The sequence below is a fragment of the Hypomesus transpacificus genome, chromosome 8, assembly GCF_021917145.1.
Source record: "Hypomesus transpacificus isolate Combined female chromosome 8, fHypTra1, whole genome shotgun sequence".
Classification (NCBI taxonomy): domain Eukaryota; kingdom Metazoa; phylum Chordata; class Actinopteri; order Osmeriformes; family Osmeridae; genus Hypomesus; species Hypomesus transpacificus.
In genome coordinates, this window is record NC_061067.1 from 4,740,426 (window position 1) to 4,767,992 (window position 27,567).

At 49.8% G+C, this 27,567-nt stretch overlaps 1 protein-coding gene across 4 annotated transcripts in view; it reads left to right on the forward strand.

The window, feature by feature from the left end:
* The first annotated feature begins 756 nt into the window (after window positions 1-756).
* The window catches only part of LOC124470410 (dnaJ homolog subfamily C member 13), a 30,733-nt gene continuing 3,922 nt past the window's right edge, over window positions 757-27,567 (forward strand). The window contains exons 1-51 of one of the 4 annotated variants that reach the window (XM_047024268.1): window positions 757-922; window positions 4,211-4,291; window positions 8,606-8,681; window positions 9,062-9,211; window positions 10,408-10,449; window positions 10,644-10,844; window positions 11,062-11,268; window positions 11,495-11,590; window positions 11,772-11,863; window positions 11,953-12,119; window positions 12,264-12,343; window positions 12,475-12,644; window positions 12,935-12,967; window positions 13,678-13,777; window positions 14,010-14,117; window positions 14,217-14,372; window positions 14,870-14,926; window positions 15,077-15,198; window positions 15,353-15,428; window positions 15,611-15,706; window positions 15,863-16,003; window positions 17,016-17,033; window positions 17,528-17,610; window positions 17,767-17,920; window positions 18,016-18,119; window positions 18,215-18,374; window positions 18,696-18,758; window positions 18,972-19,073; window positions 19,464-19,568; window positions 19,701-19,903; window positions 20,048-20,132; window positions 20,501-20,655; window positions 20,747-20,792; window positions 21,085-21,239; window positions 21,417-21,618; window positions 21,890-22,005; window positions 22,162-22,240; window positions 22,333-22,468; window positions 22,874-23,058; window positions 23,879-23,953; window positions 24,098-24,217; window positions 24,352-24,531; window positions 24,789-24,995; window positions 25,187-25,300; window positions 25,392-25,508; window positions 25,649-25,826; window positions 26,162-26,253; window positions 26,477-26,576; window positions 26,657-26,731; window positions 26,881-26,993; window positions 27,298-27,467. In XM_047024268.1, the coding sequence (XP_046880224.1) occupies window positions 4,224-4,291; window positions 8,606-8,681; window positions 9,062-9,211; window positions 10,408-10,449; window positions 10,644-10,844; window positions 11,062-11,268; window positions 11,495-11,590; window positions 11,772-11,863; window positions 11,953-12,119; window positions 12,264-12,343; window positions 12,475-12,644; window positions 12,935-12,967; window positions 13,678-13,777; window positions 14,010-14,117; window positions 14,217-14,372; window positions 14,870-14,926; window positions 15,077-15,198; window positions 15,353-15,428; window positions 15,611-15,706; window positions 15,863-16,003; window positions 17,016-17,033; window positions 17,528-17,610; window positions 17,767-17,920; window positions 18,016-18,119; window positions 18,215-18,374; window positions 18,696-18,758; window positions 18,972-19,073; window positions 19,464-19,568; window positions 19,701-19,903; window positions 20,048-20,132; window positions 20,501-20,655; window positions 20,747-20,792; window positions 21,085-21,239; window positions 21,417-21,618; window positions 21,890-22,005; window positions 22,162-22,240; window positions 22,333-22,468; window positions 22,874-23,058; window positions 23,879-23,953; window positions 24,098-24,217; window positions 24,352-24,531; window positions 24,789-24,995; window positions 25,187-25,300; window positions 25,392-25,508; window positions 25,649-25,826; window positions 26,162-26,253; window positions 26,477-26,576; window positions 26,657-26,731; window positions 26,881-26,993; window positions 27,298-27,467 (5,930 nt within the window). In that variant the 5' untranslated portion in view covers window positions 757-922; window positions 4,211-4,223. The remainder of the gene's footprint in view (window positions 923-4,210; window positions 4,292-8,605; window positions 8,682-9,061; window positions 9,212-10,407; window positions 10,450-10,643; window positions 10,845-11,061; window positions 11,269-11,494; window positions 11,591-11,771; window positions 11,864-11,952; window positions 12,120-12,263; window positions 12,344-12,474; window positions 12,645-12,934; window positions 12,968-13,677; window positions 13,778-14,009; window positions 14,118-14,216; window positions 14,373-14,869; window positions 14,927-15,076; window positions 15,199-15,352; window positions 15,429-15,610; window positions 15,707-15,862; window positions 16,004-17,015; window positions 17,034-17,527; window positions 17,611-17,766; window positions 17,921-18,015; window positions 18,120-18,214; window positions 18,375-18,695; window positions 18,759-18,971; window positions 19,074-19,463; window positions 19,569-19,700; window positions 19,904-20,047; window positions 20,133-20,500; window positions 20,656-20,746; window positions 20,793-21,084; window positions 21,240-21,416; window positions 21,619-21,889; window positions 22,006-22,161; window positions 22,241-22,332; window positions 22,469-22,873; window positions 23,059-23,878; window positions 23,954-24,097; window positions 24,218-24,351; window positions 24,532-24,788; window positions 24,996-25,186; window positions 25,301-25,391; window positions 25,509-25,648; window positions 25,827-26,161; window positions 26,254-26,476; window positions 26,577-26,656; window positions 26,732-26,880; window positions 26,994-27,297; window positions 27,468-27,567) is intronic. The other 3 variants (XM_047024269.1, XM_047024270.1, XM_047024271.1) reach the window with 3 other exon arrangements.

Below are 27,567 nucleotides of genomic sequence, written 5' to 3' on the forward strand. Positions count from 1 at the left end.
CCTATTTCTACTTTGTGCAGCATGAAAACACATCTGCTGTAGAGTAAAGGAGGCCAGTAGGCCACACGTCCAGCCTGGGAAGTGCAGTGTGGGGAAAGCAGCTCTAGAGGGCACCAAACTCTTAAAAAAAAGTGTTAGGCCTAAAAACCCAACCCACTGCGCTGACCATGATTGCTTGTTTTTGACCTCCCTTTAGATAGGTGACTGGAAGAATGACAATTTACAAACTGTAATATGTTTGAACAACTTGTGGAAAATGTTAGAAGCTTATTATATCTCTGGTTGATATTAAGAGGGTAATTGAGGTCTAATTAAGCAGGTCAGATATTATTACTTTTCATATAAGGTTGCCTTGCAGGCTATGTAGTTTTGGTTTCGATGGGGCTGTCATTTGTTGAGATTTAGAATTTATTGTCTAAATGCTGACTAATTTGCACCATGAAAGATGCCACGAGGCATATTTGTTTATGCTAATTACTTTTAAAAGACTAGGGAAAACTCTTAACACTGCCTGGAAGGTGTTTTTTTTAACACCGTCTTGCCTACATCTTACAAATCCCTTTGTATCCTGTACGTGTTATCTCTATTAATTTATTGTGGTCAAGTCAACTGATTCAAGGTCAGGTTTGGCTTTGGTCTTTATGCAGAGCTATCGCACAAGACGGTTCCCAGATCAGACGTCTCGCTATTGGTACTTCCTGGCAGACTAATCAGCTGACAGACTCATGACAGCAAGCCTTCGCGCTTGCGCTGTAATGTACTTTTGGTATGAGGAATATGGCAGCGTCCTGAGTTCCAAGAAGACAGCGCATTTGAGAAGCTAGTCCATCGGATCGAAAAAACAGATACACACCTGCAACCCATATTGGAGGGTGGGGGGCTAAGGGACGGATACGAATTGCATTTGGTAGCGAATATACAGGTAAATGAATCTGCGACTGGTATTCCACCACTCAATCTCCATGTTTTCGCTCCATGGATTGATTTAGAGAGTTTCTTTTCTGGAGCGAGCAAGCTAGCTCAGCCAAAATACGTTTGTTTGGCTACTCAGCTAGCCGGGTTGCTGACCATTTGCAAACGTGGAGACACGTTTTCATATAGTTAGATATAGCTGTCATAATGAGCATAATATCAAGCTAACCCTGTATGCAGTAATGCATCACGGAAATGAGTGGCCCTGTCTGTCAACTTGCTAGCTGGTCAAGAACACTAGACGTTCTCATCTGGCCTCCTGTCCTGCTCCTCCCGGCTAACTTGCTCGCTATTTTTGAGGTGTTTGTTAGCATCTTGCTAGCTCGCATGTCGCTGTCAGAGTTTGCCGGGTAATACGGTCCCTGTCAAACGGGCTGTGATCATCAAATGAGTCGACTCTGGCCCAACGAACAGGCAACATATGTATTACCCCTCGCGTTGCATTTGTTCGTAGGAACTAGAGACGTAGCGCTAGTTTATTTTGTTATAAGTTAATACGTAAACACCACAACAATACACATTTTCTTGTGTAACATGCCGGTGGTGTCATGCTAATTATTTTGTTGTTTTAGTAAAGCATGCACTTGACTGTGGGAGGGACTTTTTTTGTTTGCTTTTTTTTTGGTATTCTTGAAAGAAAGGTCATGGCTGAAAGTCATGGGAAATAATTAACTTGATTAATTTGTAAGAAAATACTGTCTTGCATACCATTTTTTGGGGGGGAGACTATGCCTCGACCAAAGTAGCACTATCATGTCATTGTAGCCTATAACCTAAGCACACTTCCTACCTGCAGTAGTACACTAGTAAGTTACAGACTTTTGCAAGACTTTTGAAAGTCTATGCACAGTCAGCACTCACTGCCTGGGAAGCCAAGCTGTGCCTTCACATGTTCTACTGCAACCAACCCCCTGTTGTGTCTCAATGTGAGGTGTCACTTAAAGTCCATCAGAGGTTCCTTTGTAGGGTATTGCACTACTTCTCTATGTTGTAAATTGTTTTCTCAGTAGCCCTCAGTAGTGCAGCTAGTGGCAACTGGGCATTTAGATCTTACATTTAGATCTTACTGTAATTCATCATTCACTGCATCTGTACAATCTTTCCATCATTTCTTATTAAAGCTCAGCTCATAATTCTTATCTGTTCTAAACTTGATTCTTGGAGGGATGTGCATGTTTAGAACAGCAGTTTTAGAACTGAGAGAACAGCTGGAAACCTACTATTTTAAATGTAAAACATGTATTGGGGGTTGCACGTAAACCAGGCTAGCAGGCCTATGCAGTGCACTGCCCTCTGCTCCACCAGTGCTAGGTCAGTCATAGATTTCTGGTTCTATTGATCTTTCACAGGATGGGCCATCACATGACTTAGTACTGGAATCTGCACCGGTCTTTTTATACCCTCATCTGAGTAACAGAATTAAACTGTACAGCCCTCAAACGTAGTGTCCAGCACGTGGAGCCAGCCTTTATGCCTCTTGTAAACCTCGCTTTTGTGCTATCTGCCCACCCCCTCCCTGTGTTTGCTCCAGTATAAGAGCCACAGAGGCAGAGAATTGCAGAGGAATGTCAGGCAGAAGGCTTCTCGTCCTTGCCTGCTCCGTCCTTTTTCTAGCGTAGATTTACGTATCAAATGGTTAACATCCAGGCCCATTGTCACATGCTTGGTCTTGGATGTAGTCATCGTGTTTGTGTGGATCATACAGAACTCTGTGATCTGGCCTGTGACAAGGGGCCAAACTCTCATCTCCTTGAAGCACATTGGACTCTAGGCATCATTGATTGGGACTTATTTTTCTGTTCCCTGCTTCATCTGCAAGCTGACATGGAGAGGAAGGAAAGGAGTCAGTTCTTCCCAGGATCTGCTGACACAGGTCCTCCTGGTGACGGTGGTGTGGCTGACGGAGAAAGGTCGCTGTCTGTTCCCCTCTGGTGTTCCTCTGGCCGCTTGACTTTGCTGGACTGTTAACAGCCTGGTCTGTGGTCGGATTGAATTGTTTGTAGTGATCTAGTGTTGATGTTGAATTGTGTGCGCGTGCGTGCATGTGTGAGTGAGATCTCAACATTTTAGCAGAAAATATGTAAACAGAAAGGATCTGAATAACGGAAACATCTTTTACGACTCAAAAGTAGAGGAAACTGAAGGTTGCAGAAGAACAAAGCGCAGAGTTCATTTAGTTTCCAGACTTTTTATAGCAGCTGGCTTAGTAATTAGATTTAAACAATTTTCATCTAGTCCTTAGACTTGAAAGAATCATTGTTTTATCAGATAATCAATACGCTCCAGTTTGTGCTGATCTGATTGGTCAGGAAGATGCTGTTATGTGTTGTTGTAAAGACCACTCATCCTACACACACCAATTCCTGTCTGTTTTTGCTGTGTTGGCACTATTGGTTTTAGCTCCACAAACAGCCTTGTCTTTATTTTTTATCTACAGACTTGGGGTCTAGATACACAGACAAACCAACACAGAGAATAAATGACATCCATATACAATAACGGATGGTTGGCTGACTGTGCCTGGAAAGGTGTGCACACTCGGGCAGTAAAAGAAAGCAGAGATGATCAGAGCAACAGTGACAGACCTGTGTGTGTGTCTGTCTGTTTTTTTTTTTGGATCATTTAAATCTTTGTCCCCGTCAGTCAGGGGATCCCCCTGTGTCTGGTGGGAGGATGAGTCTTCCTGGCTGTTTAACACTGATTACAGGTACAGAGTGATGACTGGCAGCGCTCTGAGAGGAGGGCTCTCAGAGTCCACGGAGGCTCGAAAAGGATTTGACTTTAAGGTGTAGAATGTATGTAGGTTATGTGAAGTGTGCGCGTTGGAGGTGGGCGTTCAAAGTGTGCTTGTGTGTCATCATTTAGGCCTAGTTGGAATGTGACATTCCATGACATCAGCTTTAGGATATTCGGTAATGGAGGGTGAAAGTCATGCTCGGTCTTTAAAGGTAACAGCAGCGAGTCTATCAGGTAGTTCATGTTTGACATGCAGAATGGCCTGTATGCTTTAGTCACTCTTCTTTCCTCTCCCCTTCACATTACTATGTATTTAGGGAAATCCCTTCTACTGTACCACTGTGTCTCCCTGTAATTGAGTTTCCATTTAAGTGTGTGTGCCTGTGTGTGTGTGAAGGCCTGGCCTACAAAGCTGCACAGAGTTGAAACAACTGAGATGTGGAACAACTGAATCCCTAGCTATTTTGTGACCTTAAATGACATTTGCTTTTGTTTGTTGCAGGTCCTGCCAGAAGATGAATGTCGTCAAAGACAACAAAGACCTGGCCTGTTTCTACACCACAAAGCACTCCTGGAGGGGAAAGTAAGAGAGAGCCCCCAGTTCTTGGCTCTATTTGATCAGTAGTGTCAGGCCAAAGGAGCCAGGATGTTTTTAGCCATGCTCCTGCTGCTAATTTAGAGAAAACCCACTGTATACTGTAACAGCTCTGATCAGAGACAATCTACAGTTCCCATTTATAATCTGGGCCTAATGTCTGAGTCTGTTGCAGCATGTCGATAGCAAGGCAGAATATAGCCAGATCTTTTCTTTCTATAGCCCAGTAGTTCAATATGTCTCTATTGAAATATCTCGTAAACTCTCTATCTCTCTTGGTTTTTCCTCTCTCTTTTTCTGACTGGTTCACAAGTACAGTTAGATGAGTAAGCAATGATCTTTCCACCCAACAGGCCAGTAGAACACCAAGAGGATGAAAGGAGAAACCTACAGATCCAAGGGCCCTCTGTTAGAGTCAATGAAAGAATATACAAACCCACCCACAGGAAGGACATATGCTCACATGACCAAATACCTGCTCTCTAAGAGGCTTAGTCTCCCATTAGGGCTCTGGTTGAGGGAGGTAATGTTAGTAGTGCTGGAGAGGAGAGCTGCATTAGTCCAGCCAGGGCTTCCTCCTGCTAATGACCCCCTGGTCAGAGGGCCTCCGGGGACTGACCTGGGGGTTGATACTGAAGCAGAGGGGGAGTGCAGACTGGTGTGGACAGGGACTCAGAGCAGTGAAAGATGGAAGGGAGAGGCAGTGGGGACTACAGTGTGTGTGTGTGTTTGCCTGTATTGTGTTTCTGGTGAAGGCAAACCTCCTTTTACTGTAACTGAACACACAGCCTCTTCCTCAGAGCTAACATTAATTACCATCCACCTTGATGAGCCCATCCTCCAACGAGGACACTTGTGTTCTTTTAATGATGTGGCCTCGACTCAGCAGCTTCCAGCACACAGCTGTGTAGGGAGGCAGACGGGAGGCGAGGCCAACCCCAGCCATTTAGAAAGCAGGTCTTCTTCTTTTCTTCTTCTGTTCACTGCTGTCTGCTCGTGTTGGGGTTTCTACTCTGCTGCAATCACATCCTCTTTTTTCAGTGGGGACTGACAGTTGGGTTGCACAGGGTTACAATGGGCTATACTGGTTCCACTGTGGCGCACTGGCCTGTCTTCCTCTTGATGTGCTGCCTACTGAGAGGCTGTCAGAGCCAGGCCTGCTGTGGCCTTCCCCTGGGACAGGAAGGACCTACACACACAAACACACACACACTCAAAACCACAGTCACATACACATCCACATACGCACACTGGCATACATTCAAACCCACTCACACATAGTCCCACACACTTCATGTCTTTACACTTGCCTCTGGTGGTTTCAGCTAGTTTCAGACTTGTGGCAGTTCTTCATGTTAGTGTTGCAAGTGGTGTTGCCGTGACCACCATTGCTGTCGCTTCTGCTATGGTTACCAGCAGGGTCTAGATGATGTTAGTGTTCACTAGCAACATTGACAGGGTAGCAGCATTGTAAAGGCATAATAGTATCATGCTCCTCTGTTTAGTTGGACTTGCCCTCTCTGCTGAATGGGGCTGAGATATGGAGTTGAAGGGTCTATTGGTTTTTCCTCAGTAATCTGATTGATTGGATGACCGTTCCAACTGTCTCCTGATTTAATCACGGCTATGGAAGAGTACACTGACCACATCCTCTGAAGACTACTTCAAACTTAGCTTGGCCCTATATTTGCTTTCAGACAAGGCTTGTCATTGTATCTCAGCCTATAGATAGAATTGTTAGTGGACTGACATTGCCAGATATCTGCTTGTTGTTTCATTAGAATCCCCCCTACGGTCCAGGCTTCTTAGCTGGGTAAGCAGGACCAACAGGAAGTCGCTTAATGTGGTGATGAGTTATTCTGAATATGAGACCGGGGGGGGGGAAAGTAAAGCCGTACTCTGGCATGGTGTCGGGTGTCAGAGACAGCATGGGTTCAGACCTTGAAGAAGATAGAAAAAAACACAGTCTGTCTGTGCTCATCAGGCCTGGGCTGAAATGGAGCTGGAATCCTTTCAAAATGCTCATTTCCGATGCTTGTATTTGATTGATCTTGCCTGGCACAGTGGAGACAAAGGGCCAGTCCCTAAAATGTACGGTCAACTTCTCTCATTTCAGCCTGTTAAAGAAAGGGCTTCAAATCCTTTATACTCAGACTGGTATAGCCGCAGACCTGTGCTGGTGTGTTGTGTCTCTGTAACGATACGCTGGTACAGCTCCCCATACCAGGATGGGCTGTCTCCCTTAATACGGTTCTTTTATAGGAGAATTAAACCCTCACATTTATGATCTGGTAATATGATCTCTCTCTATCACATACACACACACACACACTCGCGTATACACACACACACTTGTGCACACACGCACAGCTGTGTGCCGGCCTCTGTTCGTGAAGACGAACAGTGAGAAATTGTCTATGAAGCACCAGACAAATGTGGGCTATTCATTTCACTGGAAAGCCCCATTCACTGTGTGTCTGTATATATTGGTTATGTATAGTGTGTGTTTGTATACAGGCTGTGTTTGTGTGTGCACGTGTGCCATCAGTGTTTCCAGCTTTCGAGGCCTGTCCTAGTGCCGCTCGGTGATATCACTGCCTTCTTCTATCCGTGTGACAGGGGTAGAGCACGCCAGCCTGTTACAGCCCAGTAGAGACTTCAGAGCAGTTAATAGTTCCTACTGTTGGCCCTCACTGTGTACTTTACCCTGGAACTATCTCTCTCTCACCTGACACCACTCTCACCCCAGGGGGGTAAAGTCCTGCCTGGACATCTTTAATATGTAGCTTTATAACTTTTACTATGGCGGTTAGCGATTTGATGAGGAGGCCTGTCCTTGAAATGCTCTGACATCATCCGTGGTCAAGTCGTCCAGGTGTTGCTGGATACGACCACACACTCCGTGAGGGATGACAGACCACTCACTATCTTAAAAAAAGAAAGAAAGAAATCATGTGACGACTTTTATCTGCCTTACCTTTTGAACCTGCAAAGAGGAGGAAATGAAAGAGAAATGAAAGAAATAGGACAGGGCCTGGAGGTGGGGATGAGCCCTCAGTGAGCAGGGTGGTTGGAGGAGACCCGTGTTTGTGTCTACTTACCTTCAACACACCACACCTTCTCACACAAAGAGTTTCATCATGAAAATGTCACTATATATTCTCCCAAGTCTGCTATTCGTTTCACATCCTCAGGCTTGCAATAACATGCTAATGAAATCTGCCAGCAGAGCCATTGTGTAGATGTCCGACCTGCTCTGACCTCATATGAAGCTTATCTGCCTCGCTGCTAACCCCATCTCTAGAACGCAGCCGTCCACACTACACTGCTTACCTTGAAAGGAACCTTGATGGAAGTGATCAGTCTTTCTTTTACTATGAGACCATCATCGGCTTACCTCCCTGACCACCGCCCTCCCCCCCTCCCTCCCCTCTCTCCATCCCCCCTTGGCTAAAGGAGAGATGCGAGCTAGCCACAGAGGATGAATAATTAACAAGGCGGATGACGAGGCCCAGCCCAGCCTCTGAGCAGCCAGTGAACAGGCTCCATGTAGGGGGCCACCCTCGGAGGAGACCAGGGGCCCTGCCCTCAGGGTGGAGGGAGGGAGGGTGGGTACCTGGAGGCCTACTGAAGGATGACTGGTTTTGGACTGGCTAGCCCTGTCTTATCCAGGGAGTGTAGCCGGTCTGCTTAAGCCCTTTCATTGTCCGTGTGTGTGTGTGTGGAGATCAGACAGCCAGTCTAGCGGAGTGCTCCAGCCATGCAGCAGGAGGGACAGGGTGTACGCAACTAACTTTTTTCCCCCCGAAGTGCAAAGTTAACAGTCCCAAACTGAACTTTACCTGTCCCAAAATGTAAATTATTGTGTATTTTCAAAAAAAAAATTGGGGGGGGGGGGGGGCGTTTAGAAACGTTTGATAAAAAAACATTTTTTAAATAGGTTTGCATCATTGATGAGTACTTGATGAGAACTCTACTGTACTCTGCTCTGCTTTACTGTTTTATGCTTCTCTGTTCTCTCCAAAAAAAGTTTTGAAAGGTTGAAAATAAAAATTCGAAAGGTTTTCGAATTTTCTCTCTCAGCACAGGGGCCATCCATGTCCCCTTGACAGAATGATCAGAGACGTTAACACTTGCCAACTGACCACACAATGACTGGCAAGATAGATTACAGCATTTCCATCATAGGTTATTTTCAGCAGAGAAGGTATTTAGGGAACTGATAGGGAACAGTGTTGGCATCAGTTTGACCTCGGGGATGATGGGATTGTGGCTAGTCTGACTCTGTCCTCTCTCTTCCAGATACAAGAGGGTCTTCTCAGTGGGCACTCATGGCATCACCACGTATAACCCCACCACGCTAGAAGTGACCAATCAGGTCTGAATTCCAGCCAACCAGACACTACAACGCCTTGGATCTCTACTATGTATCTCTCTTTCTCTCTCTGTCTCTGTTTCTCTCCTTGTCTCCCCCTGCCCCTCCCCCTCTCTCTTTCTTTATTTCTCCAGATGTCACACAACACACACAGTACACTTACCCTTATTACACGTGGCTAAACAGGAATGTCACTTGACTCAGTGATGTATTTTGAATTATTTTGTCTTTTCTATTTTTCTTTCTCTCTTCATCCCCCCCCCCCTCTCTCTGTGTCTCTCTGTCTCTCTGTCTCTCTGTCTCTCTGTCTCTCTCTCTCTCTCTCTCTCTCTCTCTCTGTCTCTGTCTCTGTCTCTGTCTCTCACACTCCCTCCCTCCCTCAGTGGCCTTACGGGGACATCTGTGGCATCACCCCGGTAGGGAAAGGCCAGGGCACCGAGTTCAACCTTACATTCCGGAAGGGCAGTGGCAAGAAGTCTGAAACACTCAAGTTCTCCACGGAGCACCGCACTGAGCTGCTCACAGAAGCACTGGTGAGAGGCCCTGGGGGCTGGGCCTAGGGGGCTAGGGGGCTGGGCCTAGGGGGCTGGGCCTAGGGGCCTAGGGGGCTGGGCCTAGGGGGCTAGGGGGCTGGGCCTAGGGGGCTGGGCCTAGGGGGCTGGGCCTAGGGGGCTAGGGGGCTGGGCCTAGGGGGCTAGGGGGCTGGGCCTAGGGGGCTGGGCCTAGGGGGCTGGGCCTAGGGGGCTGGGCCTAGGGGGCTGGGCCTAGGGGGCTAGGGGGCTGGGACTAGGGGGCTGGGCCTAGGGGGCTGGGCCTAGGGGGCTGGGCCTAGGGGGCTGGGCCTAGGGGGCTAGGGGGCTGGGCCTAGGGGGCTGGGCCTAGGGGGCTAGGGGGCTGGGCCTAGGGGGCTGGGCCTAGGGGGCTGGGCCTAGGGGGCTAGGGGGCTGGGCCTAGGGGGCTGGGCCTAGGGGGCTGGGCCTAGGGGGCTAGGGGGCTAGGGGGCTAGGGGGCTGGGCCTAGGGGGCTGGGCCTAGGGGGCTAGGGGGCTGGGCCTAAGACTGGGTGGGCCGGTGCTAGGGTCAAGTGGGCTAGGCTGGGGCCTGAGCCGAGGGCCGCCTCGCTGAGGCCAGTGACTAACTCGTCTGAGTAGCAAACACTAACACTGTCTGAATGCTGTCGCGTCTGTGAACGTGCACACGGTGACTTATTTTGCTTAGTAGCTAAATCTGGTCACGCTGTTAGCTTCTGCTGTGCCGGCAGAAAATGACATTTGCAGGGAATCAGCTGCTAATTTTACAGTATGCAGCCCTCCGCACTCCCCTGACATGGAAGGGTTCTCATGCAGCTAGCTTATCCCCCACCAGTGTTGTGGCTGTAATGAAGCCGTTATGTTGCTGCGTGAGATATGACACCCCTGCATGAGTCTGGTGGCTCCCATAGGGTTCCTCTAAGTCTCCTCTCTCACACATCGCTGCCTCCATCGTCTTCCAATTCCACTGTCAATTGACATCTTAGTGAGCGAGCAGTACTAGCTAACTAAACCGGTAATATGAATAAAATGCTATTTATGTAGATTTGCAAATCCATCTCCCCAGTGTTTTCTCTCAGTGGTGGTGGCCTGAAGGGTTCTAACTGGCGCGAGTGTGTTGTGCACTTTGTTATCTGTGTTGTCTACAAATGGCGATGATGAAGTGTTCTGATCTCCAGTCTGATCTGTTTGTGTCCGCAGAGGTTCAGGACAGACTTCTCGGAAGGCAAGATAACAGGACGGGTGAGTGCTCAGACTGTCACCTTCTTGTCTGTTGTAAACAGGAAGTGGGGGATGGGGGGGGGAGTCTTCAGCAGAATGACGGATGCAGCTTCCAGTGTGTTCCAATGGCTGCTATGTAACTGGACCATCGTTGTCTTTACCGTGCTGTTCGCCCCTGGTATGTGACGTGACGTCTGTGTGTTTGTGCTCGCCAGCGCTACAACTGTTACAAACACCACTGGAGCGACACGCGGCGGTCGGTGGGCTTGGAGGTGACGCCGGGTGGCATCGACCAGATCGACCCCCTCACCAACAGGGTGGTGTGTTCCTACGACTACCGCTCCGTGGAGGGCTTTGCCGAGGTCTCCGACTACCAGGGCGGCTTCTGCATCCTGTATGGCGGCTTCAGTCGCTTGGTACGCACACGCGTGTGTGTGTGTGTGGGAGAGGGGGGCGAGGGGACGTTTCTTTGTTGGATGTGAAGATTTGATCCTCGGGGCTTTGTCTAATTTTCTCTCCATTCCCCCCCCCCCCCCCTCTCTCTCTCTCTCTCTTTTTCTCTCTTTCGCTCTGTCTCTCTGTCTCTCTTTCTCTATGTCTCTCTCTCTCTTTCTCTATGTCTCTTTCTCTCAGCACCTGTTTGCTTCGGAGCACAGGGATGAGATCATCCGCAGTGCCGTCGAGCATGCGGGGAACTTCATCGGCATCATGCTGCGCCTGCGGAAGGAGACCCTGACCTTCGAGGGCTTCGCCACAGACCGCCTGGGGAAGTACAGCTCGGATGAGAGCATCACCTCTCTGGCTGAGTTTGTGGTCCAGAAGATCTCTCCACGACACTCGGTCAGAACCTCCATCTGTCCTGTCTGTCACACACAGAAATACCAGCGCCTAAATACATAGAAAACCTCATCCTTTACTCACATCTAACAAACAAGAAAGCGTAGTCTTTTGTCTCATATGACTTATTTTTATATGATCATTTTAAAAACTCTAAAAGCGTATCATTCCTATTTGAGCATTGTTGCATGCAGTCCCGTTTGCTCACGTGTGCTGTGTGTCCCTGCAGGAGCCTGTGAAGAGGATCCTGGCCCTTACAGAGACCTGCCTGGTGGAGAGAGACCCCGCCTCCTACAACATCGTCACCCTCAAGCCCTTCGAAGAGGTGGGGCACGACTGGACACACAACTGGACACACATAACTGGACACACACAACTGTACACACACAGGAGAACCAGAGAAACTCATGATGGAACATACACGCATACGAGAACACCATCTATCATGTGTTGCCGTGGAGTGATTTGCCTGCTTGTAACAAGTGAACTGACCTGTGTGTGTGTAGGTGTTTGCCCTCATCTGTGACGTGGACAACCCCCAGTTGTTCACAGTGGAGTTTATCCGAGGACAGATCAGGAAATACTCCTCCACAGAAAGGTACTATACCCCAAATGGAACTGTGTTCGTGCTGCATAACCTCATTTAATGTCACTGCTTTTTTCTTTAATACGTGTGTGTGTTTGCAGGGACTCCCTGATGGCTAGCCTGCTGGATGGAGTGCGTGCGTCGGGGAACAGGGACGTGTGTGTCAAGATGGCCCCCACGCAGAGGGGCCAGCGCTGGGGGCTACTGAGCATGCCCGTGGACGAGGAAGTGGAGAGCCTCCACATCAAGTTCCTGGCAGCGCCCCCTAGTGAGTGTATGAGACACGTGCAGGAGGACTGTGAAGTCCCTCCGATGGGGGGAAAAAAGGCATTTGTAACAAAAAGTACATTTTGATTCATTATTACTTACTTTCTCCCCCCCCCCCCTCTTCCTACCTCTCCTTCTCTCTCAGATGGCAACTTTGCAGATGCCGTTTTCAGATTCAACGCTAACATTTCCTACAGCGGAGTTCTGCATGCAGTCACACAAGACGTGAGTTTGTGTGTTTAAACACGTTGGTCTCCCTCCCCTCCTCCACCCAGTGTCTCTTCTCAGACGCGGTTTGCTCGTGTATGCATGTGTGTGTCTTTCTGGCTGAACCGACAGTCCCTCCCACCCTCCAGGGTCTGTTCTCAGAGAACAAGGAGAAGCTGATCAGTAACGCCATCCTGGCCCTGCTCTCCCAGGAGGCGGAGATGTCGGGGCCCAACGTGGAGCTGGAGAGCCAGTTCCAGGCCGTCCGCCGCCTGGTGGCCTCCAAGGCAGGCTTCCAGGCCTTCACGCAGCTGCCCAAGTAAGGGCCACGCCCCTGCCTCCCCTGCCTTGCCTCATCTCCTCGCCATCTCTTTTAGTGTCTCTGCTCCCTAAAATGAACTGTCAAGCTGCGCCTCTCCTCTTCCTCCACCTCTCACAACCACCCCCTCAAGTTTATTTTCCTTCTCCCCTTACCCCCCCCCCCCCCCCCTCCATCTTCCCCCTAGCTTCCTCTCCCCTTCCTAGGTTGTGTGTTGCTGTAGAGTGTTAGGTTGTTGCTGTAGTGTGTGCGGGGGATTCTGGGTAACAGACGTGCTCTGTCGTTCCAAGGTCTGGTCAAGGGTCTGGACTCACAGATGGAACGTAAATATGAATCCATGCATCTCAGTCTGCCCCCCTGTCCCTTGCTCTGTCTGTTCCCTCTCGTCTTTTCTCGTCTCCTCCCTTCGCCTGTCTTTCCTCGTGTGTCTGTATGAATGGCTCTCTGTCTGTCTGTACGTACACTGTAAGCTTTCCTGTCATCAGCGTCTCTTGACAGGTCAGTCTGACACTTTGTTTTGCTCGCTCTCTCTCGCTCTCTCTCTGTCTCTCGCTCTCTCTCTGTCTCTCTCTCTCTATCTTTCTCACACTCTTTCCTTTTCCGTCTCCCCCTTATAATCTATCTCTCCCTATCTCCATGTCTTGCAGTGTGTCTATCTATGAATTCCCCACCTTGTACCTCTCTCATATGCAGTATCCAGGACACCTGTCTCTCTGTCCTAAGGGTCACTGAGATGTATGAGAGCAACTGGATTTATTTCTACTCTTTATTGCTATGGAGATGAGAATGAACCAGAACTCCTTCAACCATATTTGTATGACTTAGATTCCATGCAAATATTGTCCCGGTCTGTACTTAGGGTATCTAGCTAGTTAGCTTTTTAAAATGACCATGTCAAAACATTGTCAATAAACAGCTCTTTGTAGATTAGCAATCTATAACTTTGTGCTTGTCTGTGTTGGCATTGTGGTGTGTCTCGTCATTGTGTTGTGTGTGTGTGTGTGGTTGTGGTTGTGGTGTGTGTGTGTTTCAGGTTCAGAGAGAAGTTGGGGGTGAAGACTGTGAAAGCTCTGAAGAGGAACAACAATGGTGTTACTCATGCAGCTATTGACATGCTCTGCGCCCTAATGTGTGTAAGTGCTCGATGCATTACTGGAGCACTTACACACACACACACACACTATCTCTAAAGCAATCCATATACAATAACATCACATTTTTGTACTGATTGCCCTGGTGAAGTGCTATTATTTAGGCCTGGTTTGCTGCCAAGACTCATATTACAAATTCCTTGTCTATTAAAAGCTCAGGATGAAAGATGTGATTGTTAGCCAAATTCACTGACTTTTTTGTATTGCCTCGTAGCCGATGCACGATGACTATGACCTGAGGCAGGAGCAGCTGAACAAGGCCTCCCTGCTCTCCTCCAAGAAGTTCCTGGAGAACCTTCTAGAGAAGTTCATCAGTAACGTGGTACGTGTGAGACAACTGCTCAGCTCGACGTTCAAGGCGACCTCCTCATTTCCTTCTGTCTCTCTGACTTCATGTCTTCATCTCGCTCCCTCTCTGTAGGACCATGGGACTGGAGCCTTGGTCATCAGCTCGCTGCTGGACTTCATGACGTTTGCCCTCTGCGCTCCCTACAGCGAGACCACAGAAGGGCAGCAGTTTGACATGCTGCTGGAGATGGTGGCCTCTAACGGTCGGACCCTCTTCAAGCTCTTCCAGGTCGGTGGAGGTCAAAGAAGGGAAAAGTCAAGCGTCTACAGACAGTGAGGTGTCAATGGGCTGCACTAGAGCAGTGGTTCCCACCCCTGGTCCTCAGGGCACCCCTGTCCTGCCTGTTTTACATGTTTCCCTGCTCCAACACACCTGATTCAAATGAATGGGTCGTTATCCAGCTCTGCAGAAGCCTGCTTATGACCATTCATTTGAATCAAGTGTGTTGGAGCAGGGAAACATCTACAGGCAGGACAGGGGTGCCCTAAGGACCAGGGGTGGGAACTACTGCACTAGAGAACAGTTAGAACCTGGGTGCACAGGTGTTGGTTAACTGTGTAGAGGAGGGACTACGTTGTAGAGGAGGGACTACGTTGTAGAGGAGGGACTACGTTGTAGGGGAGGGACTACGTTGTAGAGGAGGGACTACTTTGTAGGGGAGGGACTACGTTGTAGAGGAGGGACTACGTTGTGGCTCACTGACCTGTTGTCCCTGCTGTCCCCAGCATCCCTCCATGGCTATCGTGAAGGGAGCCGGTCTCGTCATGAAGGCCATCATTGAGGTGAGCTTCCACCTGATGATGATTGGAGATGTTTACATTTACATGTATTCATTTAGCAGACGCCTTTATCCAAAGCGACTTCCAAGAGAGAGTTTGATGTTTGATGAATGGATGTGAGCATGATGTTCTGTCGTGGTTGCGTGTTGTCAGGAGGGGGATAAGGAGATAGCCACCAAGATGCAGGAGCTGGCCCTGAGTGAAGGAGCCCTGCCCAGACACCTGCACACATCCATGTTCACCATCAGCTCCGACCAGAGGATGCTCACCAACAGGTGAAACACACACACATTCCCTTCAACAATAAATGCAGCTAACTTTGACAGATGAGTATGAATTGGAAAACAATGACAGGCAGACCTACAAGCTGTCTGGGAACCAGACCAGACTGATGATGTTCTCTCTTCCCCCCCCCCCCATGTTTCCCAGGCAACTGAGTCGTCACCTGGTGGGTTTGTGGACGGCAGAGAACCCTATCGCCTTGAACCTGCTCAAGAGGATTCTGGTGAGTTTCCCCCGACAACACTCTCTGAACCAGCTGCTGTGGACATCTGCTGGGCTGGAGGACTGTCTAATCATCTTCACTGCATACCCCTAACAGGAAACATTCAATCTTCCTCGCTCTTTCTCTCTCTTTTCCTCTCTTCTGCTCCATGTCTACCTCTCTCTCCCTCTCCCTCCCTCCAGCCGACAGGTCTGCTGGCGTACCTGGACAGTCCTGATCCTGTCCCAGAGAAGGACCTGGACAGGATGCACATCCGCGACAACTTGAAGATCGCCACGGTATGTTCGCCACAGCTGTCAATCACTTTAAGAACCGTCACTTATTGGTTATTTTGTCGACCGTTTTAAAGGACAATGTGTGTGTATATAGCCAACACTGTGTCTGTATGCTGGATATATCGTGTCACCACCTCTTTTCTCTGTCTGCTTTGACAGGACCAGCTTGGTCGTAACAAGGTGCCTGAGTGGCAGCGCGTGGCTGGCAAGGCTGCTAAAGAGGTGGAGAAGTTTGCTAAGGAGAAGGCCGACATCGTCCTAATGCACTGGAGGGACAAGATGGGCATCGCCCAGAAGGAGGTGAGGATGCCTCTCCTTTCTTCCCCCACGATGGGGCTTCATTCTCGGGCAGAGGGCAGTGGATTGTCCCCTGCTTCTGCTGCTTGAGCTCCACTCACTCTGGTGCTGGCTCTTTCCCCTGCTGGCGCTTTATGCTATTGCAGGCCCTTAAATCCCACTACATGGCCTGTTGCTCTAGGCTGGAGCTGGTGCTGTTAGCATGACTGTTATAGCATTATAGCACCTGGCAGCTTGGTCTTTAGCACCTGGCTGGAGCTGCTCTTTAACAAGCCTCTATCGAGTTTCTATTGCTCAGTAGATCACGTGCTATGTGCTCTGTGTGATATGTTTGCATATTTTTGTGTTAGTGCTTCCACTGGTACAATACAAATGTTATTTTTAAGATGGACTTTGGGTGTATTTGTTTTGACGTAAAACTGGTCTTTCAGGGTGGAGCCTGCCCTTTGTGAAAATGTAAATGAGGTGTGTCTTGTTGTGTGTGTGTGTGTTTAGCATCTGACATACTTCACTTTCTGTGGGCACAGCTAGCTGCTCTTTGGCTTTGCTTCAAACCTCAAATCAAATGTACAGGCAGATCTCTCCAATCAAAGTGCCTGTCAGCACGGACCTCACCTATCAACCCATCACCTTCATAGTAGACTTTATTGTTGTCAATATTGGCCACTGTAACTTACTACTGGTTTAGAGGGTGGTGGCACTAGACTAATGATTATAATTATCTTCTATTTGATATCCCTTTTTTTTTTTTTTCCAAACCAATTACTTGAAACACTTTGATTTCCCACTGCAGAATTCCCAATGCGAATTTCACATCAATCCAATAAGGATGACTCCATACCCGTGTCACACTGTTTTGACATTGTAATGAAGATCTGAACTTGATTTGTTATGACCTGTAGATGACCCTTGACCCCTTATTGAGAGCCGTTTGTGTTTGATCCAAGTAGCAATAATCTGTCTGTGTTGTCTCTGCCCCCACCCCTCCTCTGGTCTTCCCCTGTTGTCATTGCAGCAAGACAGAAATAGCCTGGTGAGTAGAACTGATGGGTAGTCCTACTCCTCTGTTTGACCCCTGACCTTGTGTCAGTCATTGATAGAGTCCATGTAACACATTATTTGGGATGGCATTTCAGTTTTATTGTACATTTTGTATATACAGTATGTATTAGTATTATTTTCTCCCCCAACTTTTTTATTTTGTTTTTTTGCCATGAGTTCTTCATCTGGTTGGTGGTGGTTGTGCTTTTTTTTTCTTTTTTCTATTGTTTATTTGTGTACTAACAATGTATCAAGTGTATATTCAACATGTGCTCATTTGGTATATTCTTTAAAATGTCGTGGGTTGTCAAAAGAACACAGTACATGCATACCTTTCATCCTTTTGTCATTCTCCTCAGGCAGAACCAATAGTGCCTGAAACTCTTTCAAATAGTTTGAGCATTTGCTTAAGTCTGCCTGGTCAGGTGCTTTGACGGAGTTTGGACCGTGAGGTGCCGTAACTGACGTGTATTGGTTCCTCTCCAGAACCCAAACCAAAAACCTGTCATTCTGAGGAAGAGGAGACAGAGGATCAAGATCGAGGCCAACTGGGAGCTCTTCTACTACAGGTAACCACTCCCAACCACGGCCCGCCACAAATAAATATATTTATGGGAAACACTGTATAGTATAATGTTGCTTCCAATTTTTTTTTTTTTATTGCTTGCTTTTAAGTAGCTTTGCTAGATGAGTAAAATCCGGACGTCATGTGTGTTCTGCCCCAGGTTCCAGCTGGACCACGCTCGCCCTAACCTCATCTGGAACCTGAAGACTCGCGAGGAGCTGCGGGACGCCCTGGAGGGAGAGATGAGGGCCTTCAGCGTGGACCGCGAGCTCGGCAACGCCAGCGTCATCTCCTGGAACCACCAGGAGTTCGAGGTCAGGGGGTCACATGGTCTCATCAGGTGTGAATGTTCACAAAAAATATATATTTTATTATCGAAACGTAATCTCGATGCTGTGTCTGTGCGTAGGTGAAGTACGAGTGCCTTTCAGACGAGATTAAGATCGGGGATTATTACCTGCGTCTGCTGCTGGAGGAGGACGAGAGCGACGAGTCGGGTGCCATCAAGAGATCGTAAGACAGTCGAACATCTCAACAGTAGCTGAGCTAGCTTGAACTGACGTTTCCATGTAGCTAACACCTCCACGCGCTCCTCTCCATCTCCTCAGGTATGAGTTCTTCAACGAGCTCTACCACCGGTTCCTGCTCACCCCCAAGGTGACCATGAAGTGCCTGTGTCTGCAGGCCCTCTCCATCGTTTACGGGAAGTGCTGCGAGGAGATCGGGCCCTTCACGGACACCAAGTACATCGTGGGCATGCTGGACCGGGTCAGTACCAGCACTCTCGCTAATGACATCTCATGAACAGTGATCAGTATGTGAATGTAACGGTCTGATTAAAAAGTTTTCTTTTTGGCATTGAAGGTATATGTGATGTATCTTTATATGCATGTGTGTGTATATATATAACATATAACATATCATTTAATCTAGTAGATTACACGGTTGGAATTAACTTGTACATGATTAGTTAAACTGGTGTTGTCGGATCTGGCAAGTGTCGCTTCTCTTTCCAGCTCTTGGTAAACGGTTCATTTGTGCCAATTTAGTAACAATGATGTTCCACTTCTCTATTCTCTCTGATTGCAGAGCACAGACAAACTGGAGCGAGACAGACTCATCCTCTTCCTCAACAAACTCATCCTGAACAGAGTAAGCTAAACCACCACCACTTGAAAGCACAAAAAAGACAATCAAACAATGCTACAAGTTTGTCATTTTCAGGCAAGCGCTCATTACTTGCACCCATCTCCTTCCTTAGACCTCCCAACATGACAAGACCACCAGCACGGTCATTCTGGGTTCAGACCTGACTATAAATCTAGCTCTTTGTTGCCAATCGATCATGTATTTTGTCTCCTGCAGAAAAACGTGAAGGAGGTGATGGACTCCAACGGTGTTCGTATCCTGGTGGACCTACTGACCCTGGCTCACCTCCACATCAGCAGGGCCACCGTGCCCCTGCAGGTACTGTGGGATGCCTCGGCTCATAGGGGCTTATGACTAGCTATCAGTATCAGGTAGCTCATTAACTAAAGCTAGCCTCTGATGTTGGATAGCCTCTGCTGTTGGATGGCCTCTGCTGTTGGATGTGTCTGATGTTGGATGGCCTGATAGATGTGTCTGATATTGGATGGCCTCTGATGTTGGATGGCCTCTGGTGTTGGATGTGTCTGATATTGGATGGCCTCTGATGTTGGATGGCCTGATGGATGTGTCTGATGTTGGATGGCGTCTGTTGGATGGCCTCTGCTGTTGGATGTGTCTAATGTTGGATGGCCTGATGGATGTGTCGGATGTTGGATGGCGTCTGTTGGATGGCCTCTGATGTTGGATGGCCTCTGATGTTTCCCTCAGACCAACGTGATCGAAGCGGCGCCAGACATGAAGCGAGAGAGTGAGAAGGAGTGGTACTTTGGCAACGCCGACAAAGAGCGTAGGGGGCCGTTCAGCTATGAAGAGGTACGCTCCTCCTCAAGAGCACAAACCCTGAATCTGATCCGTCCAAAAACAAGTCAAACTTTGAAATGAAAGTGTAACAGCTGGACCTTTTTTTTCTACTTTTCTCAATGTCCTCTGTCTTCCACGGTGCAGATGCAGGAGTTCTGGAACACGGGCGTGCTGACGGCCAAGACGCGGTGCTGGGCGCAGGGCATGGACGGCTGGCGCCCCCTGCAGGCCATCCCCCAGCTGAAGTGGTGCTTGCTGGCCTCGGGGCAAGCGGTGATGAACGAGACGGACCTGGCCACGCTCATCCTCAACATGCTCATCACCATGTGCTCCTACTACCCCAGCAGGTACGCCACAGCAAGGGAGGCTTGAGCGGGCCACCTCGCTTTCTTTCTTTTTCATATCTCTGTTCCTCTTTCTCGCATTTGTTTCCTCTTTATTCTCTCTCTCTCTGTTTCACAAAACACATCTGTGCGTGTGTGTTCACCCAGGGATCAGGATAATGCTATTATCCGTCCGCTACCGAGGATGAAGAGACTAATCAGTGATAACACCTGCCTGCCTCACATTGTACAGGTTAGTTTAGCACAAACTCTATAACTGGGGGTCAGATGGCTGAGCGGTCAGGGAATCGGTATATTAATCAGAAGGTTGTCGGTTCGATTCCTGGCCATGCAAATTACGTTGTGTCCTTGGGCAAGGCACTTCACCCTACTTGCCTCGGGGGAATGTCCCTGTAGTTACTGTAAGTCACTCTGAATAAGAGCGTCTGCTAAATGACTAAATGTAAATGTAAACTACCAAGCATGAAATACCTAGATGAGGATGACATTGATAAAATGTGTTTTAAATATGTTATTCCCTGGCAGTATGATTTCTGTGTTTACTAAGTACATGCTGTCAATTAACTGTGTGTACTTCCTCTTCCTGTCTGTCCACTTAAGCTGCTGTTGACCTTTGACCCCATCCTGGTGGAGAAAGTGGCCAACCTCCTGTACCTGGTAATGCAGGACAACCCCAACCTGCAGAGGCTGTACCTCACCGGAATCTTCTTCTTCATCATGATGTACACTGGCTCCAACGTGCTGCCTGTTGCCAGGTCAGACCTCACACATACTGTAAACACACACACACTCACACACATAGGTTTGTGTGTGGGGACTCCCAGTCATGCTGTGTGACTCCCCCAGGTTCCTGAAGTACACTCACCTGAAGCAGGCCTTCAAGTCAGAGGAGGTGAGCTGATATGTAACTCTCTGTCTCTACTGTATGCTCTACCTTGGCCTTGTGTCCAACAGCTCTGTCTTCACCCAGACTAAGAACTATGGATTTGAATATATCGTAGATATAAATCTGAGATGGATTTAAAGCGTAGTTGAACCAATGCTGGAATAACCAATTTGGATTTAGTCCAATAGGATTAAAACGTTTGTCTTCTGGGGCGTGCTTGTGCTTGAGAGACAACACCTTAACCACCTGACATGTCAGGTTTGACCTCCAAGTGACCCCTGACCTCTGCCCTCTCCAGGCCAAAGGTCAGGACATAGTCCAGCGCAGCGTGCTGGGGCCCGTGCTGCCTGAGGCCATGGTGTGCTACCTGGAGAACTACGAGGCCGAACGCTTCTCCGAGATCTTCCTGGGAGAGTTCGACACGCCAGAGGCCATCTGGAGCAGCGAGATGAGGTCCGTCACAGTGCTACCTGACAATACTTACTTACCTACCGTACAATACTCCTGACACGTCATACTGCACTGTACTTCCGGTTCATAACAATACTAACCCTCTGCAAGTCAGTCAGAGAAGTCGTTCATCTGGTTGTGTTTGACCCGTGTCGTCTGTGCATCCCGGACCTCCTGAAGGCGTTTGATGATCGAGAAGATCGCCGCCCACCTGGCGGACTTCAGCCCCCGCCTGCAGAGCAACACGCGGGCTCTGTACCAGTACTGCCCCATCCCCGTGGTCAGCTTCCCCCAGCTGGACTACGAGCTCTTCTGCAACATCTACTACCTCAGACACCTGTGTGACGCCACGCGCTTCCCCAACTGGCCTATCAGAGAGCCGGTACGTGTGTGTCCATGGTGTGTGTGTGTGTAGTGGTGGTGTGTTTATTTAATAAAAGAAGAAGTTATCCTCTGAGCGTGCTTCCCCAGCTGGCCTTTCAGAGAGCCGGTACCATTGTGTGTGTGTTTGTCTTTATTGTGTGACAGCGCATGAGAAAGGGTGTTCTCAGGTCGAGTAGGTGACTCATGCAGTATTCCCAGCTTGTAGAAGGAATGAGGTAGAAGAGAAAGCTCTGCTCTGAGTGCCTGTGGCTCTGCTCTGCCCCCTGCAGGTGAAGCTGCTGAAGGACACCCTCGAGGCCTGGAAGAGGGAGGTGGAGAAGAAGCCGCCCTCCATGTCTGTGGACGACGCCTACGAAGTCCTCAACCTGCCTAAAGGACAGGGACAGTGAGTCCCGCCCCTCCCCCCTTGGCCCCGCCCCCTTTTCTCCTCCCCCTCCCTCTGAAACGCAAAACCCGTCTCACAATGTTTGCGATGTACGAACCTTCCTCGTGTATTGTAATGGTAGTATGTGTGAGCTGGTTTCTGGTGTGTGTCCCACAGGCATGAGGAGAGCAAGGTCAGGAAGGCCTACTTCCGACTGGCCCAGAAGTACCACCCGGACAAGAACCCAGAGGGCAGAGTATGTACTGAGCTCCCTCCAGTCAAGTGTCAGATCTCTGTTTGTCTTGTGTGTGTATATACTGAGTGATGATTGTGTGTGTGTGTGTCCAGGACATGTTTGAGCAGGTGAACAAGGCCTACGAGTTCCTGTGCACCAAGTCTGCCCGCATCGTAGACGGCCCAGACCCAGAGAACATCATCCTCATCCTCAAAGCCCAGAGCATCCTCTTCAACCGACACAAACAAGGTCTGTCTCTCTCTCTCTCTCTCTCTCTCTCTCTCTCTCTCTCTCTTGTCCTCTTTTTCTTTCTTTATCTCTTTCTTCATCTGTCTTTTTGCAACCTCTTCTGCTTTTTGTTTTTCTTTCTCCTCCTCTGCTCTGCCAGTCTCTCCTTCTGCCTGTCTTTCTGTCTTTGCCCCTATTGGTATCACAGTAGGATACAGTTGACTACATGTGGGCTTCATTAATGACAACCCTCCACACTAGATCATTACACAGTAACATAATTATAAAGCTTCAAGTAGAACTCAGTCTAATTACACTCTGCTATAAAAAGCATCTGCCCACACCATGCAAAATACATCTTGTGTCGTTTAAATCACGGAATGCGATTTAAGTTTGACTCAGATCTGATAACGTCTGAATCCCCAGAACTGGAACCGTACAAGTACGCCGGCTACCCCATGCTCATCAAGACCATCACCATGGAGACGGGCGACGAGCAGCTCTTCTCCAAGACCTCCCCCCTGCTGCCGGCCGCCGCTGAGCTGGCCTTCCACACCGTCAACTGCTCCGCCCTCAATGCCGAGGAGCTGCGCCGGGAGAGCGGCATCGAGGTGCCCACGCCTCCTCCACCACCATGCCCACGCCTCCTCCACCACCATGCCCACGCCTCCACCACCACCATGCCCATGCCTCCACCACCACCACCCCCATGCCTCCACCACCACCATGCACTTGCCTCCACCACCACCATGCCCCCTCATCCACCCACGCCTCCACCACCACCATGCCCCCTCATCCACCCACGCCTCCTCCACCACCATGCCCCCTCATCCACCCACGCCTCCTCCACCACCACGCCCCCTCATCCACCCACGCCTCCACCACCACCATGCCCCCTCATCCACCCACGCCTCCACCACCACCATGCCCCCTCATCCACCCACGCCTCCTCCACCACCACGCCCCCTCATCCACCCACGCCTCCTCATCCACCCACGCCTCCTTCACCACCACGCCCCCTCATCCACCCACGCCTCCTCCACCACCACGCCCCCTCATCCACCCACGCCTCCTCCACCACCACGCCCCCTCATCCACCCACGCCTCCTCCACCACCACGCCCCCTCATCCACCCACGCCTCCTCCACCACCACGCCCCCTCATCCACCCACGCCTCCTCCACCACCACGCCCCCTCATCCACCCACGCCTCCTCCACCACCATGCCCCCTCATCCACCCACGCCTCCTCCACCACCACGCCTCCTCATCCACCCACGCCTCCACCACAACGCCACCTCACCCACCCACACCTCCACCACCATGCACCATGAACCTCTGCTCCACCTTTTGTTTCACTGAAGAACAAGATGGCCGCCCGGCGTACGTTGTGCAGTGTGTTGATGTGCTGTTGTTGTTGTTTACCCCGCCAGGTGCTGCTAGAGGCTCTGTCTCGCTGTGTGGCCGTCCTCACTGCCTCCAGCAAACCAGACGACATGGCCGTCCAGGTAAGACCAGGAGGAGCCCCAAACTGTCATCCGCTGGAGTAAATGATCTTAGACTGGGACTGGTTCAAGTGTGTGGATGCCATGGGTATTGCATCCCCTTCACAACTGCTGTGTGTGTTTGCTTGTTTGTGACGTTGTTCCCAGGTGTGCGGACAAGTGTGTAAGTGCTACAGTGTAGCAGCTCAGTTTGAGGAGTGCAGAGAGAAGATCATTGAGCTCCCGAACATCATCAGAGACCTGTGCCATGTCCTGTATTACGGCAAGGTGACACTTACCAGCTCTGGTTCATCACTCAAACGTTTGATAACGTTTATAAGGGGAAGTTTGAGAGAGGAAACCTCTCTTTCTCTCGGTCATCCTGCCCCTCATTGTGTGTCCCCCCCTCCCCTCCTCCTCAGGGTCTTCCTCGGACGGCAGCGCTGGCGGTCCAGTGCATCAGCTCCTTCGCCGTGGACTTCTTCCTGCAGACGCACCTGTACCACGCCGGCGTGCTGTGGCACCTGCTGGTGCGCCTCTTCAACTACGACTACACGCTGGAGGAGAGCGGCGTGCAGACCAGCCAGGACACCAACCAGCAGGTTACACCACTTACCAATCACTGTCCATTCACAACTAGTCACCAATAGTTGTTTATTATATTATAACTAATACCAGGCCTGCCAGGACACCAACTAATTATTATTTATTTTAGACTTATTGGTTATGGTTGTGTAAATATGTTTTGGGGGAATGTTACAAGTATGTGTTGTGTTACAGCCTGAAGTAAATTACATGAGTACACTGTGGAAATGAAAGAAAGTTTCAATCTAAATGAATGTGATGTGCTGTAATCCAGGAGGTGGCCAACAGCCTGGCCAAGCTCAGCCTGGTGGCCCTGAGTCGTCTGGGGGGGTACAGCATGGTCCTGGAGGGGGGCAGCCCTGGGGCCGAGGCCAACGGGGTGGACGGGGTACCCCCAGAGAACCCCACCATCAGGAAGAGCCTGGCCGCCATGCTCACGCCGTACATCGCCAGGAAGTTGGGCTCGGGCAGGCCTGCAGAGGTGAGGGCTGGAGGGAGGGAGGGGCTGGAGGGAGGGAGGGGCTGGAGGGAGGGGCTGGAGGGAGGGGCTGGAGGGAGGGGCTGGAGGGGAGGGCTGGAGGGAGGGGCTGGAGGGAGAGTCGCATGTTGCTTTGGTCTATCAATCCCACACACACATTTTAAAGATGTTACTGTCCCTTACATCCTCCCCAGGTGTTGAAGCTGCTGAACAGTAACTCAGAGAACCCCTACCTGATCTGGAACAACGGAACCCGGGCAGAGCTGCTGGAGTTCCTGGAGATTCAGCAGGAGGGCAACATCAAGAGGGTCCGTTCACCCCTCCCGTCATTCACTCACTCTTCCATCTTTATTGTGCAATTTCTTCTGTATTTGATCGTGACCATGTCTCTGTCCCCAGGGGGAGAACGATAGGAGCTTTGGCTCAGAGTTTGTGTTCGAGGACCACGGAAAAGAGTTGATCGTCGGAGAGATCTTTGTCAGGGTCTACAACGAACAGCCCGCCTTTCCTCTGGAGGTGAGAGAACCAAGACTAGCACAACACCCAACCACATACAGAAATTATCACAGTTGATCAGTTTAGGAGGTGTCGATCTCTCTGTCTCTCTCGGTGCTGTCTCCGTTCTCCAACGTCTTCATCTCTCCCTGTTCTCTCAGTTCCCCAAGGCGTTTGCAGCCAGCCTGCTGGACTATGTGGGCTCCCAGGCCCAGTACCTCCACACCCTGCTGGCCATGAGTCAGAGCAACAAGGTGGAGTCTCTGCAGCACGCAGAGAGGCTCCGCTGGGCTGAGATGGCCCTGGAGGCTCTGCGCAACGTCATCAAGAACAATCCGGGTGAGCGGAATGTTCTGGAATGTGACCTGTGCCTTATTCTACATCCTTTCTTTCTTTCTCCCTTCCTTCCTTCCTTCCTTTCTGGCAAGATAGGTAAAGGACTGAATAGACAAACACATGATTTGACTTATCCAGGGTTAGGATTAGATCAGAGAAGGGCAGGAGTAGATAAGGTTGCAAAGTAGTGCGTTCTGCCCACTAAGCTGACCTCCACCTCAGCATGTCTTGGATCATGTGACTCACTATTTGAATGCATTTCGTGTGTCTTGTTTAGAGTTTTGTTTTGTGGTGTGTATCTTGTCTTTGATGCGGCTCTGTTCTCCGTTTGACCCCAGGTTCAGAGTCGGAGTGTATCGGCCATTTCAAGCTTCTCTTCTCCTTGCTGCGTGTTCACGGAGCTGGGAAGGTTCAGCAGCTCGCTCTCGAGGTACTTCAGGCCCTCCTCCCCCCGCACGCACACACGAACACACACACACATAGTCTGTCTGCCTCACTCGGTCACACAAGTTTCTGTCCAGAAAGTTTAAGCTTTCCAACTAGCCTTTGGCTAGTGAAATATATGGATGTCTAGCCCATGTTTGAGGCATATTCACTACTACTACTACAAGTCCGATGTTTTAGTGTCTGAAGTTGTTTGTTCTTGTCCTCAGGTTATAAACACTGTAACGTCCAACCAGGAATGTGTGAGCAACATCGCAGAGTCACTCGTTCTGTCCAACCTGCTGGTGCTACTGCACTCTCTGCCTTCCAGTAAGAACACACACACACACACTTGAAATGTGCTGTTTTAGGCTGGTGTCTCACGTGTCTTGATTGTGTAATTCCTCCAGGCAGACAACTTGTGTTGGAAACACTATATGCTTTGACCTCCAACACCAAGATAGTCAAAGAAGCTATGGCCAAAGGTAACATTCTGTGAACTGTATGTGTGGACTGAAAAAGTCCTAATGACTTTTTTAGTCATTAGCTTATGCTACAGTTTAACCTTTTGTCTATCATGATTTTCTAACCTCACTGACCTACGTCTCCCCTCGGTGACCCCTGACCCCTCCAGGTGCGTTGATCTACCTGCTGGACCTGTTCTGTAACTCCACCCACCCCCAGGTGCGCTCCCAGACAGCAGAGCTCTTCTCCAAGATGACCTCAGACAAGCTAGTGGGACCAAAGGTGGGTCTGGACGCAGGCTGCACACCACCCTCCAACCTTCATTCATCAAGTCTCATTGAGAATGCGGCCTCTTGCAATGGAGCCCAGCTTACAGCAACGTTATAGCTCAGTGGAGTAAATAGCCCAGGAAATAATGACTGGTTCAACTGTGGTGTCATCCTTTTGTCTTCCCTCTCTCTCCCCTTCACTTTCTCCTCACCCCCCCTCACTTTTCTCCTCATCTCTTTCTCCTCATCTCTCTCTCTTTCTCCCTCCCCCTCCCCCCCTCCCTCTCCCTCTCTCCCCCTCTCTCTTCCTCTGCCAGGTGCGTCTGACTCTGATCCGCTTCCTGCCCGGTGTGTTCATGGATGCCATGCGCGACAACGCCGAGGCGGCCGTGCACATCTTCGAGGGCACGCACGAGAACCCCGAGCTCATCTGGAACGACGGCTCTCGAGAGACCGTCTCCACCACAGTCCGCGAGATGATGCTCGAGTACGGGTCACTTCCTCTTCCTGTCTCGCTACCTCTTCCTGTCTCGCCGTCTCTTCCTGTTTCTGTCACTTCCTGTTACTCTTCCTATCTAAAGTTTGGT